This window comes from Squalius cephalus (assembly GCF_949319135.1).
Source record: "Squalius cephalus genome assembly, chromosome: 5".
Lineage (NCBI taxonomy): Eukaryota > Metazoa > Chordata > Actinopteri > Cypriniformes > Leuciscidae > Squalius > Squalius cephalus.
In genome coordinates this window covers 928914-950425 of record NC_137126.1, presented here as the reverse complement: position 1 = coordinate 950425, position 21512 = coordinate 928914, and the positions used below count along the sequence as shown (strand labels likewise).

Here is a 21512-nt window from a genome sequence, read left to right as displayed (position 1 = left end):
TGTGCGGCTCAGTGGGAAGGCTGATGAAGATCGGAGGCTGGTGGTGTGCGGCTCATCGTGGACCAGAATAACAATAACTGTGCAGTTTTAATATTGGTTTCTAACTCTAAGAGGAATGATTAAAACATTGACAGCCAATCAGAACCCATCCTATGAAAGCCCATTTCTGCCACATAAGGGGAAAAAAATCATGCTTTGGGAAAAAGTTAAAAACTATGAGATGAAAAGTTAATTGTGACATAAAAAGTTGAAATTATGACATGGTAAGTCAATTATGAGGTAAAAAGTCTAAATTATTACTTAATTATTGACATACAAAGTCATAATTCTATGATAAAGTTCAAATTGACAGTCAAAATAATGAGATATGTCAATATAATGACAAAAATGTAATTGACATACCAAGTCATAATTATGAGACAAAAAGTTGAAATTATGACACACTAAGCGATAATGAGATAAAGTGGAAACTAAGCCATGACTTTGAATGTCTTCAGTCAATTTCGACTTAGTGTGTCATTATGAGTTTTTCGTAATTATTTAGACTTTTCATCGTATAATTATGACTTACGAAAGCATATTTTTCATGTGGAGGGAATGTGCTTTCATACGTCCTGCTTTAAAGAGCTCGAGCATTTCACTACCGTGCTTTAATGCACACACTGATATAGTTCTGGTTATAGTTCTGGCTGAACGGGCAGTTTGAGGAGGAGAACAAACACACACAACAACACATGGAGAAATGCAGCGCGACCGAGAGTTCACGAGAACACAACACAAATATAAGAGTCCGTACAGGAGCACGTGTGTGTGACAGACGGAGCAGGAGTGTGTATCGACACAATCACACACACTAGTGATGCAGATGCAGGATTACACGTTTCCAAATGCTTTAGGGACGCTTATTTCCACCATGAAATAAAAATATAAAAAGCTAATTAAGATCTTGCAATTCTGAGTTTATATTTCAAAATTCTGACTTTTTTCCAGAATTCTAAGTTTAAATCTTGCAATTGTGACTTTCTTACGGAATTCTGAGTTTAAATCTTGCAATTTTGATTTTTTTTCAGGAATTCTAAGTTTAAATCTTGCAATTTTGATTTTTTTTCAGGAATTCTAAGTTTAAATCTTGCAATTTTGATTTTTTTTCAGGAATTCTGAGTTTAAATCTCGCAATTTTGATTTTTTTTCAGGAATTTTAAGTTTAAATCTTGCAATTGTGACTTTCTTTCCGGAATTCTGAGTTTAAATCTCGCAATTTTTTTTCTTTTTTTTTCGGGAATTCTAAGTTTAAATCTTGCAATTATGACTTTCTTTCCGGAATTCTGAGTTTAAATCTTGCAATTTAGATTTTTTTTCCCAGAATTCTGAGTTTAAATCTCGCAATTTAGATTTTTTTTTCAGGAATTCTAAGTTTAAATCTTGCAATTGTGACTTTCTTTCCGGAATTCTGAGTTTAAATCTCGCAATTTAGATTTTTTTTTCAGGAATTCTAAGTTTAAATCTTGCAATTGTGACTTTCTTTCCAGAATTCTAAGTTTAAATCTTGCAATTATGACTTTCTTTCCGGAATTCTGAGTTTAAATCTTACAATTGTGACTTTCTTTCCAGAATTCTAAGTTTAAATCTTGCAATTATGACTTTCTTTCCGGAATTCTGAGTTTAAATCTTGCAATTTTGATATTTTTTTTCTGGAATTCTAAGTTTAAATATTGCAATTGTGACTTTCTTTCCAGAATTCTAAGTTTAATTCTTACAATTGTGACTTTCTTTCCGGAATTCTAAGTTTAAATCTTGCAATTCTGACTTTCTTTCCGGAATTCTGAGTTTAAATCTCGCAATTCTGATTTTTTTTTTCCCTGGAATTCTGAGTTTATATATCGCAATTCGGACTTTTTCCGGAATTCTGAATTTAAATCTTGCAATTCTGACTTTCTTTCCGGAATTCTGAGTTTAAATCTCGCAATTCTGATTTTTTTTTCTGGAATTCTGAGTTTATATCTCGCAATTCTGACTTTTTCCGGAATTCTGAGTTTAAATCTTGCAATTATGACTTTCTTTCCGGAATTCTGAGTTTAAATCTTGCAATTTAGATTTTTTTCCCCAGAATTCTGAGTTTAAATCTCGCAATTTAGATTTTTTTTTCAGGAATTCTAAGTTTAAATCTTGCAATTGTGACTTTCTTTCCGGAATTCTGAGTTTAAATCTCGCAATTTAGATTTTTTTTTCAGGAATTCTAAGTTTAAATCTTGCAATTGTGACTTTCTTTCCAGAATTCTAAGTTTAAATCTTGCAATTATGACTTTCTTTCCGGAATTCTGAGTTTAAATCTTACAATTGTGACTTTCTTTCCAGAATTCTAAGTTTAAATCTTGCAATTATGACTTTCTTTCCGGAATTCTGAGTTTAAATCTTGCAATTTTGATATTTTTTTTCTGGAATTCTAAGTTTAAATATTGCAATTGTGACTTTCTTTCCAGAATTCTAAGTTTAATTCTTACAATTGTGACTTTCTTTCCGGAATTCTAAGTTTAAATCTTGCAATTCTGACTTTCTTTCCGGAATTCTGAGTTTAAATCTCGCAATTCTGATTTTTTTTTTTCCTGGAATTCTGAGTTTATATATCGCAATTCGGACTTTTTCCGGAATTCTGAATTTAAATCTTGCAATTCTGACTTTCTTTCCGGAATTCTGAGTTTAAATCTCGCAATTCTGATTTTTTTTTTCTGGAATTCTGAGTTTATATCTCGCAATTCTGACTTTTTCCGGAATTCTGAATTTAAATCTTGCAATTCTGACTTTTTTTTTTCTTCGGAATTCTGAGTTTAAATCTTGCAATTCTGACTTTCTTTCCGGAATTCTGAGTTTAAATCTTGCAATTCTGATTTTTTTTCCCTGGAATTCTGAGTTTATATCTCGCAATTCTGACTTTTTCCGGAATTCTGAATTTAAATCTTGCAATTCTGACATTCTTTCCGGAATTCTGAGTTTAAATCTCGCAATTCTGATTTTTTTTTCCTAGAATTCTGAGTTTATATCTCGCAATTCTGACTTTTTCCGGAATTCTGAATTTAAATCTTGCAATTCTGACTTTCTTTCCGGAATTCTGAGTTTAAATCTCACAATTCTGATTTTTTTTTCCCTGGAATTCTGAGTTTATATCTTGCCATTCTGACTTTTTTTTTCTGAATTCTGAGTTTAAATCTTCTGAAATTAAATCTCTCAATTCAGATTTTTTTCTGGAATTCTGAGTTTAAATCTCTCAATTCTGAAATTTTCCCAGAATTCTGACTTTACCTTATTCTCAGAAGAAAAGAAATCTGAGAAGAAGTCTGAATTGTGAAAAATAAAATCCTAGAATTCCTAGAAAAATGCCAGTACTGCGAGATTAAAAAGTCGCAATTACATGGCAGAAACAAGCTTCCACACCACAGACTGCCAGCCGAGAGTCATTACTTCAGCGAGAGAGAGAGAGAGAGAGAGAGAGAGAGAGAGAGAGAGAGAGAGAGTCCAATAACAGACGAGTAAAACTGCATTTATTTCTGATTGGACTGTAGTCTTAATCATGTGATTGGACATGACTGAGCTTCATCTGATTGGCTGCAGGAAGCCGATAGTGTGTTTGCTGGACTTCCCTTACTTGATCCAGAAACATGTCTTTATTCACTATTAAAAATATATATATATATATATATATAAATATATATATTATAGTATGTCAATTACAGAAATAACAGATCTGAGCCTGATTAAAGGTCATCCGAGTTCATCTGGAGTTCTTCATTGCACCGCGGCCTGAGTGTGTGTGTTCCAGCGGCTGTGCGACTGTGTGTGTGTGTTCCAGCGACTGAGTGTGTGTGTGTGTGTTCCAGCGACTGAGTGTGTGTGTTCCAGCGGCTGTGCGACTGAGTGTGTGTGTTCCAGCGACTGAGTGTGTGTGTGTTTCAGCGACTGAGTGTGTGTGTTCCAGCGACTGAGTGTGTGTGTTCCAGCGACTGAGTGTGTGTGTGTTTCAGCGACTGAGTGTGTGTGTTCCAGCGACTGAGTGTGTGTGTTCCAGCGACTGAGTGTGTGTGTTCCAGCGACTGAGTGTGTGTGGGTTTCAGCGACTGAGTGTGTGTGTTCCAGCGACTGAGTGTGTGTGTTCCAGCGACTGAGTGTGTGTGTGTTTCAGCGACTGAGTGTGTGTGTTCCAGCGGCTGAGTGTGTGTGTTCCAGCGACTGAGTGTGTGTTTCAGCGACTGTGTGTGTGTGTGTGTGTGTGTTCCAGTGACTGAAACATCTGAACGGTTACTGTACACTACACGTCTCTGCGCTGGACTCTTCTCTCGCTTCCTCTAGGCTTTTATCCGGAGGGATCTTGTCCTGATCATCCGGAGGGAAGAGACTCAGTCTGAGGCCCATCAGCAGATCCAGGCCGTCGCTGGGAGGAAGATTCTCCAGATAGTACTGAGGCGCCAGCTCCACCAACCTACAACACACACGAGTCCAGATTAAACCAGCTTTAAGGAGGAGTTCACTTTAAAATGAAGATTAGCCCATGATTTACTCTCCCTCAACTCATCCTAGGTGTGTGTGACACTCTTCTCTCAGACGAACACAATCACAGTTATATTAAAACATGTCCTGGCTCTTCCCAGCTTTATAATGGCCGTTTCTGTTTTGAAGTCCATGATGCGAGTAAATCATGGGCTAATCTTCATATTAAAGTGAACTCCTTTAAAGCACTCACTCACAGACAGGGATCTGATGCGATCACACTCACATCTGAGGGTGAATCTCGGAGACGATGCAGATGCAGTTGTCGTGTGAGATGGTGAAGTCGTGGTAAAGCACCCAGCCGGGCGGGTCGGGTCGAGGCCGGCGGCAGCGGTACGAGGAGAACGGGTGGAGGTGAGACACGTGCCGGTGTGTGAGCAGCAGATAGTTCCCCGAGCCGTCCACGTCATGAGCAACCTGGAGATCAAACACACCGGGGACTCAAAACATGTGATCACGTGCAGTCATCTCAGCGCAATCATTAACCAATCAGAATCAACTATCCCAGACAGAAACATAGTGTCGGCCCAGATCCGGCCCACATTAACTCCAGTCCTGTAACTAAACTCGACAGTGGCTCTCCACACCAGCAATGAGGAACGTCTGTCAGCCAATCAGAATCCAGTGCTTCAGCTATTCAACCGGCTCACGATGAGCGCGTGCGTTTACCTTCAGGAAGAATCCCGATATCAGAGCTCTCTTTATATTAGTGCTGTTGTCCTGGCAACCGAAGGCGGGCGGAGAGACGGGCAACTCGATTCGCTGCATCACCTCCAGTAGCTCCGCCCTAATCACCACAGCCAATCGCAGCGCAGAGGCGTTCAGGAAGTTCGTCCGGCACCAGACCTCATCTTCATTATCTGAGGACACAGACACAAGCTGACCCAAACCGCTCACTCGTTCACTATATAGTGTGTGGCATTTGAGTGCACTACATCTGCAAGAGTGAACCAAATGAAGTGAAATTCATCTATATAATATTGTCTCAATATTTTAATGTTTTATTCAAGTAATGATTAATAAAAAATAAAAAAAACTAGCATGAAATAAATGAAAAGCAGAAATCAGAAAGCTGTAAAGTAATCTCTGGTTTAAACTCGCTCGCTCAGTCCTCTCCAGTCCTCTATGGTGTATGACTATGAGGATCTAGTGCACTATATAGTGTATAGACTATGGTGTATGACTATGAGGATCTAGTGCACTATATAGTGTATAGATTATGGAGTATGACTATGAGGATCTAGTGCACTATGTAGTGTATAGACTATGGTGTATGACTATGAGGATCTAGTGCACTATATAGTGTATAGATTATGGAGTATGACTATGAGGATCTAGTGCACTATATAGTGTATAGACTATGGTGTATGACTATGAGGATCTAGTGCACTATATAGTGTATAGTCTATGGTGTATGACTATGAGGATCTAGTGCACTATATAGTGTATAGACTATGGTGTATGACTATGAGGATCTAGTGCACTATATAGTGTATAGACTATGGTGTATGACTATTAGTATCTAGTGCACTATATAGTGTATAGATTATGGAGTATGACTATGAGGATCTAGTGCACTATATAGTGTATAGTCTATGGTGTATGACTATGAGGATCTAGTGCACTATATAGTGTATAGACTATGGTGTATGACTATGAGGATCTAGTGCACTATGTAGTGTATAGTCTATGGTGTATGACTATTAGGATCTAGTGCACTATATAGTGTATAGTCTATGGTGTATGACTGAGGATCTAGTGCACTATGTAGTGTATAGTCTATGGTGTATGACTATTAGGATCTAGTGCACTATATAGTGTATAGTCTATGGTGTATGACTATTAGGATCTAGTGCACTATATAGTGTATAGTCTATGGTGTATGACTATGAGGATCTAGTGCACTATGTAGTGTATAGGGAGCGGTTTCGGACACTTCAGTTTCTCGTGATCCGGTGTGATGATGTCACTCACGCTGCAGATATGCGCTGTAGACGTTGATGAGGGTCATGTGATCTCCCTCGGGATGAAGCAAGAGTCGTCTGTGTGTCGAAGCCGCCTCCTCTTTTCCAGCCGGAGGCGTTATGAAGCACGGCGGAGCTGGAAGTCATCAAACACACACTAAACACTAGGGTTGGGAATCGGGAATCGAATACTTGAGGTCAGGGATCGGATACTGGTTAGGAAATAAACAATTTCGACTCTTATCGATTCGTTTGTGAGAATTTCAATATGATGTTAAACCATTCAAGCGCGAGAGACGCTGTTTTCTGTCTTCGTGTGTATCAGTATATCGGATCCGTGCAGCTCTTAAAGCGACAGCAGCCTAATCTTTGTTCAGTTGTGTCCAATTGTTCCGATTGCTAATTTTTTGTTTGTTCTTTTTTAATTACGGAGTGTTTATTGTCTTTAATAAATAAAGTTTATATTAGTTGGGCTAGTTGTTCTTCTATGGTGTTTTTAAACCACAGGCAAACGCTCCTTGTGTGAATGTTCTTTAGCCTGATGATTTCTGTTCATGATATTCAGATACAATTAAGTGTTTTGCAATAAGAGTAAAATAAATGTGAACGATATCCAAGTAATTTTTTTACCTTATTGGAACTGAAATCAGGAATCGATAAGCAGAATCGAAATCGGAATCGTTAAAAGTCAAAGATCCCCGACCCCATTAGAGACACTTGTGTGTGTGTGTGTGTGTGTCAGTCCTCTAGCGTGAGAGAAGTGTACCGGTCAGCATGGCAGCGACGGTCAGGAGCTCGTTCACGCAGTCGAACTCGCAGGACGCGATCAGAGCTTTAGCTAACGGCGGCTCCAGCGGAAGCTCAGACATGATGATTCCCACCTCCGACAGATTCCCGTCGTCGTCCAGAGCCGCCAGATAATCCAGATCCTCCAGCGCCTGCATCAGCGCCTCCGGAGCTGCACACACACACACACACACACACACACACACACACACACACACACACACACACACAGAGATCATGTCGGATGCAACAGGAACTTCCAGCTCTAGATTTGCCGGTTAGAGAGTGTGAACTGTGAATAATAATAATAATATGTTTTATTTATTTAGCGCCTTTCCAGGGCTCAAGGACTCTTAAAGGGATAGTTCACCTATAAATTATCCCATGATTTACTCTCCCTCAACTCATCCTAGGTGTGTATGACACTCTTCTTCCAGACGAACACAATCAGAGTTATATTATAAATGTCCTGCTCTTCCAGCTTTATAATGGCAGTGAATGGCAACCGTGTTCATCGTTACGCTGTGCGTCAAGTTCCGGTGTTTCCAGTCGATGTGTACAGCCGTCTGCCGGAAGCTCGTTATTTTAGTCGATAAAGTTTTAAATATGGATGTTTTCTTACACAAACACATCGCTTCACCTCAGAAGGCCTTTATCAACCCCCAGAGCCGCGTCGAGGGCTTTAATGATGAACAGATGCACTTTAATGGACTTCCACAAATATATACCCATTCACTGCCAAGAGCAGGACGTTTCTAATATAACTCTGATTGTGTTCGTCTGATAGAGGAACGTCATACACACCTAGATGAGTTGAGGGAGAGTAAAGCATGGGCTAATTTTCATTTTTGGGTGAACTATCCCTTTAAGGAACCAATAATTACGGCATTATTTTTGTCAACGACATTTTTTCACAGACGAAAACGAGACGATAACTGGCTCTGAATCACAAAAGCTGTAACGAAAATCTATTGACATTTTCGTCAACGAATAAGAACTAGACGAAGATGTTAGGTAGGGATGATTTGGGAGGAGAACTGATGTGTGTGTGGTAGATGCGCACATCTGACCTGTCACGTGCTGATCATGACACGGGTTTGATCATGACACCGATGAACACAGGTGTGAGCTCTGGATTTCTGATAAACTTGTGGGTTTCAGACACGACTATAGAACGCGTCGAGTGAGTAAAGCTCAACTCTTTATAGCTCGTCCACACACACATTTCATGAAAACAAACTGTGCTTTATCGAGGTTCTGTTGCTTGAATATGGTTCCAATAAACATACGGAAAAGTAAAAGCACGTGTGTATATAGAAGACACTGTAAAGTATGTGTAAATGTGTGTTGTGTGTGTGTGATGTGCTGCTACTGCGCAGATGTACAGCTGGATGATTTGATTGGTGTAATTATTTCTTGGTTTTATGTTATCTGTATGTTTTGTCTTGTATGTCTGTGTGGACCCCAGGACGATTATGAAGAATACAGGATGAAGCTCTCACCCGGCCGGTCCAGGAACTTGCACTGGCCCATGTCTGCGATGTCCAGCCTCTTGAGGAGCAGCACCAGGTGACTGAGGTTCGCTTCGGCCACCGCTGGACACCGGGACGCAGGCATCTCCTCGTACGTCAGCTGAGAGTACAGGCGGAAACACACACCTGCGGACACAACACACACCTTCACATGACCGATCAACTCGATCACATGACCAATCAATCACATGACCAATGAACTCAATCACATGACCGATCAACTCAATCACATGACCGATGAATGACTGATGAACTCAACTGAACCGAGTCCGTGACGCATCTTTTTCGGCAACACTTGATCCATTAATACTAACACTTTATCTTCTATTAAGATAAAATTCGGATAAAAGCGTCTGCTAAATGAATAAATGTAAATGTAAACATCAGACTTCCTTTTAATCATATTTTAAATAAATACAATTAGGGTTGGGCATAAAATGCTTATATTGATATATTTTCTATACAATGACAGTGAATGGGACTGAACGACTAACTGAGCACCACAGAAGCACAGATGGACCATGTTTATGATGCTTTTGGGTCTTTTTTGTTCCAAAGGCAAATGCTATTGTTTGTAGAGAGTTTGCAGTTTTTACATTTTTAATCCCTCCCCAACCAACCCAGAACAACCCAGATGATGTTAATTAACAGTAATGGTCTTTTGCGTCTTTTTAAAGCTTCAGTTTCACTCATTGTTAAATTTCAGCAAAAGAAAGTCACATGGGTCCAAAACAAGGTTCTCTTTTTTGCCCTATTATGCCATTTTATAGGTCCCTAATTTCGTTTGAATTTCTCCTAAAACAGGTTTAAATGGATTAAAGGTAAAAAAACACACTAATTTCTTAAAGTTTAATTCATAATCTCCAGTGCAGCGTCAGCTCTTTCCTCTCAGTGTCTGAAACGCTTCCATCGAGGATTCAGTCTCTCTAAGCCCCGCCTCTCTGAGAGCTGCTCTGCTGTGATTGGTCAGAAAGCAAACGCTCATTATCATATCTGAATCTCAGCTCTTGATCACAGTGATACGAACAGTAACGATGGCATGGGTTTTACCGTATCAATCTCAGAAAACAGCGTCTTCTCGACACGAACAACACGAACCGAACTCTTCCAGTCTCAGATACACTACAGGGTTTGAGGGCGGAGCTAAGAGACGCTGCTCAGCCAATCAAGACCAACCAATTGCATTATGCAAATTAGTTACAACCCTACGCAGGTTCAACAGGAAGTGAGACTGAATTACTGACTCGTTTCAGTTCAGAATCACTGACCGAATAATAATACTAACAGGGGCACTTTAATAAGGTGTGTGTATTTACCCACCGGGCAGTTTGCTGTTGACCCTGCGGGCTCGAGCGTCGGCCTGCTGTCTGCTGATTGGCTGCTGAAGCTGTGAATCCGCTCGGATCTGAGGGTTGTAGATCTGTGCAGGAACAGCAGGGTGAACAACACGCCACAGCCACGCGAACTCTGACCTCCACTAGGGCTGGCAAATACAGCTTCGAATTTAGAATATTCGTCAAATAAAATAAATAAAAACCGTGCATTTGAATGTTTGGTGTGTCGAGAGGCGCGCGAGACTTGAGGATGACGTCACTGACGCGTTGTGTTTGTGTGTTAGCTAACCCAGTATAATTCATTTGAAGTTGTTGATTTGAACAATGGCGAGAAAAGTCTCTTCCTGCTGACGAACACACTCTCAGTCGGAGGCAAAAAACGTGCAACGACACACTTGATCTTTACCAAACCTGCACATCGGTCAGAGCTGAGTGTGTGTGTGTGTGTGTGTGCGTGTGTGATAAAGCGCTCAGATCAAGAGCGTCTGGTGTGTGTGATGATCAGTATGTAGATGTAGAGAGTAGAAGTGAGTGTTTCTGAATGCCAGTTTGCTGTTGTGTGTTCATGTAGTTCTTTACGCTTCTGTTGAAGTGTTTTCTCAGGTCACTGATGCACAGACACAGTTTAACACACTATTGTAACCTAATTTTCCTTGCATAAAAATTAAGGAAATTATATATTTTATTTAAGAACAATTGTTTCAAAAGTTAATGCACTTTAAAAAGTGAATGTCGTTTCATTTCAATAAAAGATGCGATGCGTGATCTGATTTATATCTGCTCATTGCGCTCGCGTGCGCCCTCTTGTGGACACAGGAGACAATACAGCACTTTTTTACTCTGACATCGAGTATTTCTTTTAGAATTAGAATTTTGCTGATTTTTAAGAAAGAAATTCGAATTGAGCTTTTCAGCCACTTTGCCAGCCCTGATCTCCACACACTCACGGTCTTCAGCTGGACGCCGGTGTCGATGACGTAGCGGACGTTACGGAGGGAGAACGAAGCCTCTCCTAAGACGTCGGTGAGAACGACCCTGCGTCTGTGAGCCGGATCCTCCTGCGCGTCCTCCTGCTCGTCCTCGGCGCTCTCGGGGTCGTAGAGCTCCTGCGACGAGCCTCCGCCGCCAGCGTGAAGCTCGATCACGCGCAGAGACGACAGATGAGAGCTCAGAGACACACACTCCTTCTCCAGCGCCGCTCGGCACTCCTGGATCTCCTGACAAGCACAACAACAGCATCTCTGTCTCACTGTATCCCTTAAAACTCATCTTTGATCAACAAAATGACATATTTAAACATTTTTTTTCTTGTTTTAAGCATAAACTCACTCAATCTTTGGTCATTTTGCTTTTTAAGTAAATATAGTTTGAGATTATTTGTACAGAAAACAAGACAAAAGATACATTCATTTTTATGTTTTTAATTTCTGTTAAAGTCCCCCTGTAGTCAATCATTTTATCCCTTAAAACTCATCTTTGATCTCCAAAACTACATATTTAAGCGTTTTTTCTGTGAAACAAAACTCTTAATGTCTTAAAATATCTTTACTGTAACTCGACACCCTTGCCTCATTTAGTATGTGTGGTTCTACGAATATGCAAATGAGCCCCGCCTCCACTCACTCACTCAGCTCAGAGATCGACTGGTTGACGATCACACGTTGATCTGATTGGTTACAAGGTAGTTTGTGACTGAGACTGTCTTTGGTTCACTGCAGTTTTAAGGAGGAAATACTCAGCAATGGTGTCGACTTATGAACTTACACATGCTGTGTCTTAAAGCAGATTAAAAACACCACATAGACACATAAACAACATTAAAAGCTGGATTTTCACCACAGGTGGACTTTAACCTCAAATTTGAGGATTTGATAGCAAACATCTAGTCCTCTGCAATTGTTTGAGTGGTATAGATTAGTTTGCTCAGCCGACTCTGTGAATAACGCATGCAAAAGTACATTTAGCTTTAGGACGCTAACTTTTCAACAGCAAATGCAGTCTTTACATCATCTCAGTGAAATCAGAAGCGTTTGAACTTCAGCGAGTGTCTCCGCAGAACGAGCTCGGTTTGCTCAGGGACTGGAGGAGGGCGGGACACTGTTGACTAAAGGAGTCCATGTTTGTGTGTGATCTACATGAGGAGATCAGTGGAGCACTGCAAACATACTGTTGTCTGGTTTCCAGTCCAAATATCTAAACATTCTTAAAGGGCACCTATTATGCAAAATTCACTTGTACATGGTGCTTGAACATAAATGTGTGTTGGCAGTGTGTGTACACAACCACCCTATAATGATAAAAATACACCAAGTGCTTTTTTTTATAATCCCCATAAATCATAAGCACTGTCTCAGAACGAGCTGTTCTCAGATTTGGGGCAATGTGACGTCACTTTGCACAGGCCCCGCCCACGACTGTTGAGTGACACTTCAGTTTGAGCCTAGACCCGCCCAGAGTGAGCTGGACACAGAGTCCGCCATTGTTCGACGCTTGAGCCGCTGTAGACAAGAATGTCTCCTAAGCGATTGAGGTGTGTTGTTGTAGGATGTAAGAATGAACATAGCAGTCTTCATTTACTCCCGCTGTTACTCGAGGATGGATCAGTACAACTGCTCTCGTGATCCAGCTTCAGTCTCCAGAGGAGCGACAGGCCTAACGTGACTGATCACGACAGAAATGAAAGTGAGAGCGCGCTCTTTATCACAGCTCATCGAGTCGCTTTACAGATACACAGTACGATGTTCTGGTGCTGAGATATGGCTTATTCATGTTGTTCAGGTGGTTGCTAAGGTGTTGCTAGGGTGTTCTGTGTGGTTGTTAGGGCTTTGCTAGGTGGTTGCTAGGGTGTTCTGGGTGGTTGCTATGGTGTTGCTAGGTGGTTGCTATGGTATTCTGGGTGGTTGCTAGGGCGTTGCTAGGCAGTTGCAAAGGTGTTCTGGGTGGTTGCTATGGAGTTGCTAGGCGGTTGCTAGGGTATTCTGGGTGGTTGCTATGGTGTTGCTAGGCCGTTGCTAGGGTATTCTGGGTGGTTGCTAGGACATTGCTAGGCAGTTGCTAGGGTATTCTGGGTGGTTGCTATGGTGTTGCTAGGTGGTTGCTAGGGTATTCTGGGTGGTTGCTAGGGCATATATTTGTATTTATTTATTCATTTATCTGTATATATTTGTTTACTGTTAGTTGTAACGAGTGTTTTGTGTACTTCACTGTGTATGTTGATGACAATGAAAGGGAGAGAGAGAGTTTATGGATAAGACTTTAATGCGCACTTCTTATACTGTGTTTATTCAGCTCTTACAGAGATTCTCTGGAGTAAAACTAACGCTCATCTTTTGTGTGATGTACAATAAACTTCACTGAACTCGTCAGTATATTTTTGGTCATCATTCGGACGGGGTTTGCTACAGCAGGCTTGTATTAGTGGATAAAAGCAGATGACAAATTAGTTATAACCGTAATTAAGCTAAACGATACCTGTTCTATCTCCATACAGCAAATATTCTCTGGCTCCGTGGGCATTATTGTCCGACTCCGAGTCGAAATGAACACGCAACTGAGAGTTTCTGTTCTGATATCATCAGATGAGATGGTCCTGACTCTGAGCGCGAGCTCGTGAGGCTCCGCCCCCTGTGCCGGCAGCAGCAGCTCATTTGCATTTAAAGGGACACACACTAAAACAGCGCGTTTTTCTGAGCCCCAAAAAATGACAATTTAAACATGCTGTAAAAAATGATCTGTGGGGTATTTTGAGCTGAAACTTCACATACACACTCTGGGGACATCAGAGACTTATTTTACATCTTGTGAAAAGGGGCATAATAGGTCCCCTTTAAATCCAGATGCATTTACTAGATGAGTAAAATTCCAAACGATATTATGTCTTATTTTCTGGGAAAAAAATAAATAAAAGAATAAAGACACACACCTGAACACTAGGGAGGAACACTAGGACGTCTCCTTGCTCCCCCCTGCGGTGCAGATCCAGGATCATGTGACAGGAAGCGGTTGCTAGGTCACGTCCTGTGGGCGGGTCCCGGTACAGGATCTCGGCGCTGGAGGCTAGCGCGGGAACGCTGAGGTGAGGCACGCTCTCTCCCAGGAAGCTAGCGAAGGTGTGCGCGCTGGCGGGATCGGTTAGCACTAGCACCCGTAGCTCGCGGCGCTGCTGGCACACGTCACGCAGGAGCCCGAGCAAAACATCCGTGGAAACCGTGCGCTCCTGAGCCTCGTCGATCACCAGCACCCCGTACTGGCGCAGAAGAGGGTCTGACATCATTTCCTCCAGCAAGAGCGAGTCCGTCACGAACCTGCAGGTTTACAGCACAAGCATTACTACTGCTGCTCTCACGCAGGGGGTGAAGTGACGGACTGCAAACACTCACGTTACTGTAATTAAGTCGTTTTTTCAGAAATTGTACTTTTTTGAGTAGTTTAAAAATTGTGTAATTTTACTTTTACTTGAGTACATTTTAAGTGATGTATCGGTACTTTTATTCCGCTATTTTCCTTCTGTTTGTGGTCGTTACTCGTTACATGCTTGTTTTAATTTTATTTTTATTCATGAACGTGATTGGATCGAGTAATCGGCCTCGTGACTGTCATCAAATCAAATTAAGCACAGAAAACTTTAACCGCCTGATCCTGCTGTTACTCGAGACTGCTGTGAGGAAGTGCATTCTTCAAGCATCAACTCAATCCAGATATCAGCTTCCTCTAATATGATAAGGTACACTTCTGCTTACTATGATATGTATATAGGCTGGGCTGTCTACAGGGCCTGACGGTGTGAGGATGGGGGTATTGCTAACCAGAGTTATGGTCTGGCAAAGCTTCATTAATAACTCATTTCCAAAGGGGCGTCACCAATGGACGTCGCTCAAATGCCTCTGGGCGCAATTGGATAGGCCTAAAACTCCTAAAACCAATCAGAGCGATCGGCATCGTGTAAAGCCATATGCTGCGTCCTAAGTTACACTACGCCATAAAAGTATGTACTCTTTTTGTGAAGAAAATGTATTTACTTTTGAATGTGTAGCAGAAAAGTAGGCAAGCTTTGGGACACACTACTTCATCATCTGTATCGGACGGATCTGTCGCGTGCGTCCTGTCACGTAAACTGCCCTGTCAATCATTGTGTCACAGTTGAAATCCTCTAGTAAATCTAATTTAATTTCCTACCGTTTCGGAGAGAAATGTAGTCGCACGTTCATCTGCCAGTGGGTCTTTCATGGAGACTGTCCTCATGTGTTTGCAATTTGAATATAATAATGCATTTAAAAGTTGAACTGACGTCGCTCAAATGCCTCTGGGCGCAATTGGATGGACCTAAAACCAATCAGAGCGATCGTCATCGTGTAAAGCCCGCCTCAACGTTTCTGATTGGTGCCGCGATTTCTAGGCCATGGAAATGGGCTTGAATGAGCTCTTTGCCAGACTACTCGCAGAGCAAATCTGAATTTGCCGGAAGTTGTCTGGGTTTTCCCAGGCTAGGGTATTGCGTGACGAGTTCATAATGCGGTGAATTCCCGCTCCCATTCACTTCACAATCACATATAGAGAGACGCGCGTCACGATCTGTGCACTGCCGCTCACACTGGTACTTTTACTTGCGTATGTTTTTTCAGTCCTCTTTCCACCACTGCTCTTACGTCATGCTTGACTGATTTTTTTTTTTTACTTCATCGGAATGGAACGAAACTCGGTAAAGGTTTTGGCACTTGCTGTGTGAACACACACAAAACATGGACATGATTCGAACAGGTTATATGGTTCTGAAAAATAGTCACTCTTGTGATCCTCACGGTCAAAAATGAATGAATGGATTATTAATACAGTGTAAATATAATTCAGTACCATAAAATCCCCTAAAAATACAAAATATTAAATAAAAAACATTATCGAACTAAAATATAGTACATTAATTTCATTGAAAAAAAAAAAAAAAAAAAACCTATCATTTTTGAATGTTTGATTTTCTGCAGGATGGTGTCCGGGGTGTGTGTGTGTGTGTGTGTGTGCACCTCAGGATGGTGTCCGGTGTGTGTGTGTACCTCAGGATAGTGTCGGGGTGTGTGTGTGTGTGAGTGTGTGTGTGTGTGTGTGTGTGTGTGTGTGTGTGTGTGTACCTCAGGATAGTGTCGGGGTGTGTGTGTGTGTGTGTGTGTGTACCTCAGGATAGTGTCGGGGGTGCACCCGTCCTCGTGTGGGACCCTGTATCCGACCTCTAACCCCAGACTCAGGTCCATCTCATCCGCCACTCTGAGCGCTAGACTGGAAGCGGCCGCTGCATACGGCTGAGAACAACACACCAGACCCTGAGAGAACTCGTGCGACAGAGCGTACTCCACACACCACTGAGGAACCTGCACACACACACACACACACACACACACACACACACACACACACACAAGACAAAGAGCCACGTCAGAGAACAGAAATAGAACACAACAGTAGAACACAATACAACAGAATCAAACAAAACTAGGCTGGAATAGAATAGAATAGAATAGAACAGAATAGAATAGAATAGAACAGAACAGAATGGAATTGAATGGAATTGAATAAAACCATAGAATAGAATAGAATAGAATAGAATAGAATAGAATAGAACAGAACAGAATGGAATTGAATGGAATTGAATAAAACCATAGAATAGAAAAGAATAGAATAGAATAGAACAGAATGGAATGGAATTGAATAAACCATAGAATAGAATAGAATAGAATAGAACAGAACAGAATGGAATTGAATGGAATTGAATAAAACCATAGAATAGAACAGAATAGAATAGAATAGAACAGAATGGAATTGAATAAAACCATAGAATAGAATAGAACAGAATGAAATTGAATAAAACCATAGAATAGAATAGAATAGAATAGAATAGAATAGAATAGAACAGAATGGAATTGAATAAAACCATAGAATAGAATAGAATAGAACAGAATAGAACAGAATGGAATTGAATAAAACCATAGAATAGAATAGAACAGAATGGAATTGAATAAAACCATAGAATAGAATAGAATGGAATTGAATAAGAATAAAACCATAGAATAGAATAGAATAGAACAGAATGGAATTGACTAAAACCACAGAATAGAATCGAACAGAACGGAATGGAATTGAATAAAACCATAGAATAGAATAGAACAGAATGGAATTGAATAAAACCATAGAACAGAATAGAATAGAATAAAATAGAACAGAATGGAACTGAATAAAACCATAGAATAGAATAGAATAGAATAGAACAGAATGGAATTGAATAAAACCATAGAATAGAATAGAATAGAACAGAAAGGAATTGAATAAAACCATAGAATAGAACAGAACAGAATGAAATTGAATAAAATCATAGAATAGAACAGAACAGATTGGAATTGAATAAAACCATAGAATAGAACAGAATAGAATAGAACAGAATGGAACTGAATAAAACCATAGAATAGAATAGAACAGAATAGAACAGAATGGAATTGAATAAAACCATAGAATAGAATAGAATAGAATAGAATAGAATAGAATAGAATAGAATAGAACAGAATGGAATTGAATAAAACCATAGAATAGAATAGAATAGAACAGAATGGAATAAAACCATAGAATAGAATAGAACAGAATGGAATTGAATAAAACCATAGAATAGAATAGAACAGAATGGAATTGAATAAAACCATAGAATAGAATAGAATAGAACAGAATAGAATAGAATGGGATGGAACAGAACAGATAGGTGGATAGATCAATACAGTACAAAGAACATAAAAAAAATAACAATGTATTTTCTGTTAAACAAATGCTTTTTAATCTTTGCTGTTGCTTCAATGCAAATGAACAAGCGCGCCGTTATTCGTTGCGTAGTGACGTGTGTGTTCAAGTAAGCCAGATATGAGCAGATTCTGTGCAATACGCTGTATTTAATATATCATGATGACTCACGAGTATTTGCGCTGAATCTGCGCAGATTTGACTTCCCCAGCAAAGTGAGTAAACATTATAACATCTGGCGGGTGTTAATTTCAAACCCTGATGGTGAATCAGCGTGTGTGTGATGTGGATGAGCTGTGCTCCACCTGTGTGCTCTTCCCCGAGCCTCCATCCGCGCTCAGCACGATCATACTGTGCTCCTCCATGTGCTCCAGCAAACTGAACTTCAGGCTCCACACGGGCAGCGTCTTCCTCTCCTCCAGAAGACTGTAGTATCGGGAGGAGAACGGCAGCCCGTCGTACGGGTTCACCTCCAGATCGGCCAGGTCCTCGTCCGCTCTCTCGCCCTCCTCCTCCTCCAGGTCTCCGGACAGCAGAGACGAGATGGAGAGATCGTCCCGGCCCGAGAGAACAGGAGCTTTCGGGGCCGAGGACATGATGAACGTGAACGGGCCGCTGACGGAGCCCTGAGGTACGCCGCTAATCTGAATCACCTACACAGAAGAAATCAACAAGAGCTTCATCTGATATCATGCATGTAAGCATACATCAGTAATATAACACACCTTTCCCTCGCGGGTCAAAATGACCCGAAGCCCTAAAATTATCCTTTTTTTTTTTTTTCAGAAAGCTTATTTTATTTCATTTTGATTATATTCTTTCTATTTTTTAATGCAATTTTTTTGGAGATTTGTTTACTTTATTTACCTTTAAATTACTAGATTTGATCAATAAATAATATGCATGCAAGCAAACATAAGTATTAACCCTCAAATGTAACACATCTTTCCCTCGCGGGTCAAAATGACCCGAAGCCCTAAAATTATACTTAATTTTTTCCAGAAAGCTTATTTTATTTCATTTTGATAATATTTTTTCTTTTTTTTTGAATGCATTTTTTTTGGGAGATTTTTTAAAAACTTTATTTACCTTTAAACTACCAGATTTGATCAATAAATAATTTACATGCAAGCAAACATCAGTAAGTATTAACAATCATGTGTGCCACTACTAGGTTTCCAGAAGCTGTTCCCCTGCGTAGCATCTGATTGAAAAGTCAGATGATGGTTAAATCCTTTACTAGCTTTAGGTTACCGCGAGTGGTACAGACTTATTTTACATCGAAAACATTTGTGCAGGTTTACATGAACTAGGGATAAAACATCACACTTCCAGTGCGTATCACATCGAAGCACAGGTTTGCCTTGAAAGATTCCATCAGACTTTGAAGTTCATGATTACGACCTATTGTGTACAAACAGGAAAAAAAAAATTTCTATTGTAATATTTCATTGTAAAATTTAAAACAGTATTTAAGAAAAATATAAAACATTAGCTTAAAGCGGCTCAAACTCAAAGCAGAGGAAGAGATCATGAGCTGCTCGCGTGTAAATGAACACAGTGCCGCGCTTCACCCTGAAATACGAGCATATATTTATTACATCTCAGCCTTTGCTTAGTCGTGCAGCCCTAATACTTTATTGCTGGATAATGCACAATTTCTTTCAGACTAGGAACAGCTGAACAACTCTTTCTGCAACATCGAGTGCGAATGAAGTCAAGAACAGCCGCTGGAGCTCGCAGTAACTCTACACACGTCAGGAATCCAGCACATGTCCTCCAGCAACTGCACTGCAAAACACAGGCTTCACCGCACTGAGTAAAGAGGACACACACTATCCTGTTTCCCTCAGATCAGAACTGCTACTCACACAATATGAGAGCTGTCTCGGGTTAGCAAGACGGTATCTGATTAGACATGCAGTAGAATTAGAATATGAATGAATATGAATTATATAATGAATTATGTTACAGTGCTACAACACGAGATACATGACGTGATGTTTAAACAAGGCACTGATGCATTTGCTTAACTAACACGTGTGTTTGGGAGGAACTAACCATGTGACACGCCACTAATGCAACAGAATAAAAAAAAATAAAAGGTTATTGAGGCTGGGTTATATTATATTATTATTATCATCATCATCTCGCAATTTTGACTTTTTTCCCCTCAAAATTGTGCAATATAAACTGGCAATTGCGAGAAAAAAAGTGAGATAAAAAGTTGCAATTGGCTTTTTTTATCTTTTATTCCGTATCAGAAACAAGCTTCCATGGGTTTATTCTGTGTGTTAATAAGAGTGATGTGTTTTTCAGTGATATTGAGGTCAGATTAAAGCGCATCATCATCATCATCATCAACAACAACAACAACAAAAGAACACAAACAACAGGGTAAAGCATAAAAAATAACCACTAAACCTAAACATATCTGTGCTTTACATTATTTACAGAGATCACACGTGAACATGATCTTATTTGTGCTTATTGAAAATAAAATAATGACTGACTTCATTTGTTTTTTATGCGAAAACAACCATGATAAACACTGTGATATAACATTAGGATTCAATCAAAATTGGTATAACAGTGTAACTATTTTAAATGTAATGTTTTGCATGATATGATGAATAAATTCAGACGCGTTTGCTTTAAATCTGCATAATGACCGTGTATCAGCTGACTGTCAGAGATCAGACGACGACAACACAGGTGAAAAGGACAAAAACACAGCAGAACGAGAGGAAAACACATTTACCTGAAGCACATTTCCCCCTCAGATCCGTCAGACTAACCCGATGAGAAATAAAACGACATTAATGAGAGAAAGTACCGCGTTAATGTACGTTACGTTACAACCATCGACTCGCGATGACACGAAATATCATATAATGTCCTTCAGAGGATATTGAAAATGTAAAACGAAATGATTGGAAGTCGATCTGAGGCTGTTTTAATGCGATATTACGATATCATTCGTGACTGTTGATGGTATTTCATCGCCAGAGAGCGAAACTCCGCCGCCATGTTGAATCTCTCACTCTCACCTCAAGGGGTCGCGTCTCAAACCCCGCTCGGCCGCTGCCTAGGCAACACGAGTTTGCATCACGTGCCTATGACACGCGCCACTGACGCTGCGCACTGGGTAGGGCACTCGAGAGGGGTTGAGACGCAGCCTCGCGCTCACCGGGCAGGTGGAGCTGAAACCTGAGGCAGATCATAGAGATATAAGAGAAGGGTGGAGACCGACACACTACTAATACATGAATGAATGAATGTGCTATAAAGAAAACAACTAACCAAAGTAAATAGGTCAATGTATGATTGTGAATTATGAGTTTAGAAACATAAAATAAACTGACGTTCAATACGTGATTACTATACAGTGTCCCAGAAATACAAACAGAGAATCAAAACTCACACTACTGGTTGTGTCAGAAGCTGATATGATGGACCCTAAACGTCAGGCTGTGACTAGTTATAAACAATGTATGGTTGTGAATTATGAGTTAAGAAACATAAAAGAAATTGACGTTCAATATGTGATTACTAGGAGTGTCACAATATATCGCAGTACAAAAAAA

The 21512-nt window shown here is 40.3% G+C and overlaps 1 protein-coding gene across 2 annotated transcripts; it reads right to left on the bottom strand.

Moving 5' to 3' along the window:
• Nucleotides 1-4024: 4024 nt before the first annotated feature.
• dqx1 (DEAQ box RNA-dependent ATPase 1) lies at nt 4025-21041 on the bottom strand. 2 transcript variants are annotated; one of them, XM_079872144.1, is made up of 12 exons: nt 20687-21041; nt 18231-18578; nt 16321-16514; nt 14078-14459; nt 11103-11369; nt 10142-10241; nt 8792-8947; nt 7270-7461; nt 6514-6639; nt 5209-5399; nt 4766-4956; nt 4025-4471 (listed from the first exon to the last, which is right to left on the bottom strand). In XM_079872144.1, the coding sequence occupies exons 2-12, from the start codon at nt 18519-18521 to the stop codon at nt 4291-4293; spliced, it is 2271 nt and encodes a 756-aa protein (XP_079728270.1). In that variant the 5' UTR covers nt 18522-18578; nt 20687-21041; the 3' UTR covers nt 4025-4290. The 2 variants fall into 2 exon arrangements, with proteins under 2 accessions (XP_079728270.1, XP_079728269.1); XM_079872143.1 differs by having other exon boundaries at nt 11103-11372; nt 20687-21038.
• Between the last annotated feature and the right edge of the window lie 471 nt (nt 21042-21512).

Bases quoted from the DNA above. Each gene is read 5' to 3' on its own strand.
- dqx1 (XM_079872143.1), bottom strand. From the start codon at position 18,521: ATGTCCTCGGCCCCGAAAGCTCCTGTTCTCTCGGGCCGGGACGATCTC. The intron at 8,948-10,141 runs GTGGGTAAATAC...TTGTGTCCGCAG, and splicing joins GGTCAACAGCAAACTGCCCG to GTGTGTGTTTCCGCCTGTAC. The intron at 5,400-6,513 runs GTGAGTGACATC...CTGTGTCCTCAG, and splicing joins CTACAGCGCATATCTGCAGC to ATAATGAAGATGAGGTCTGG.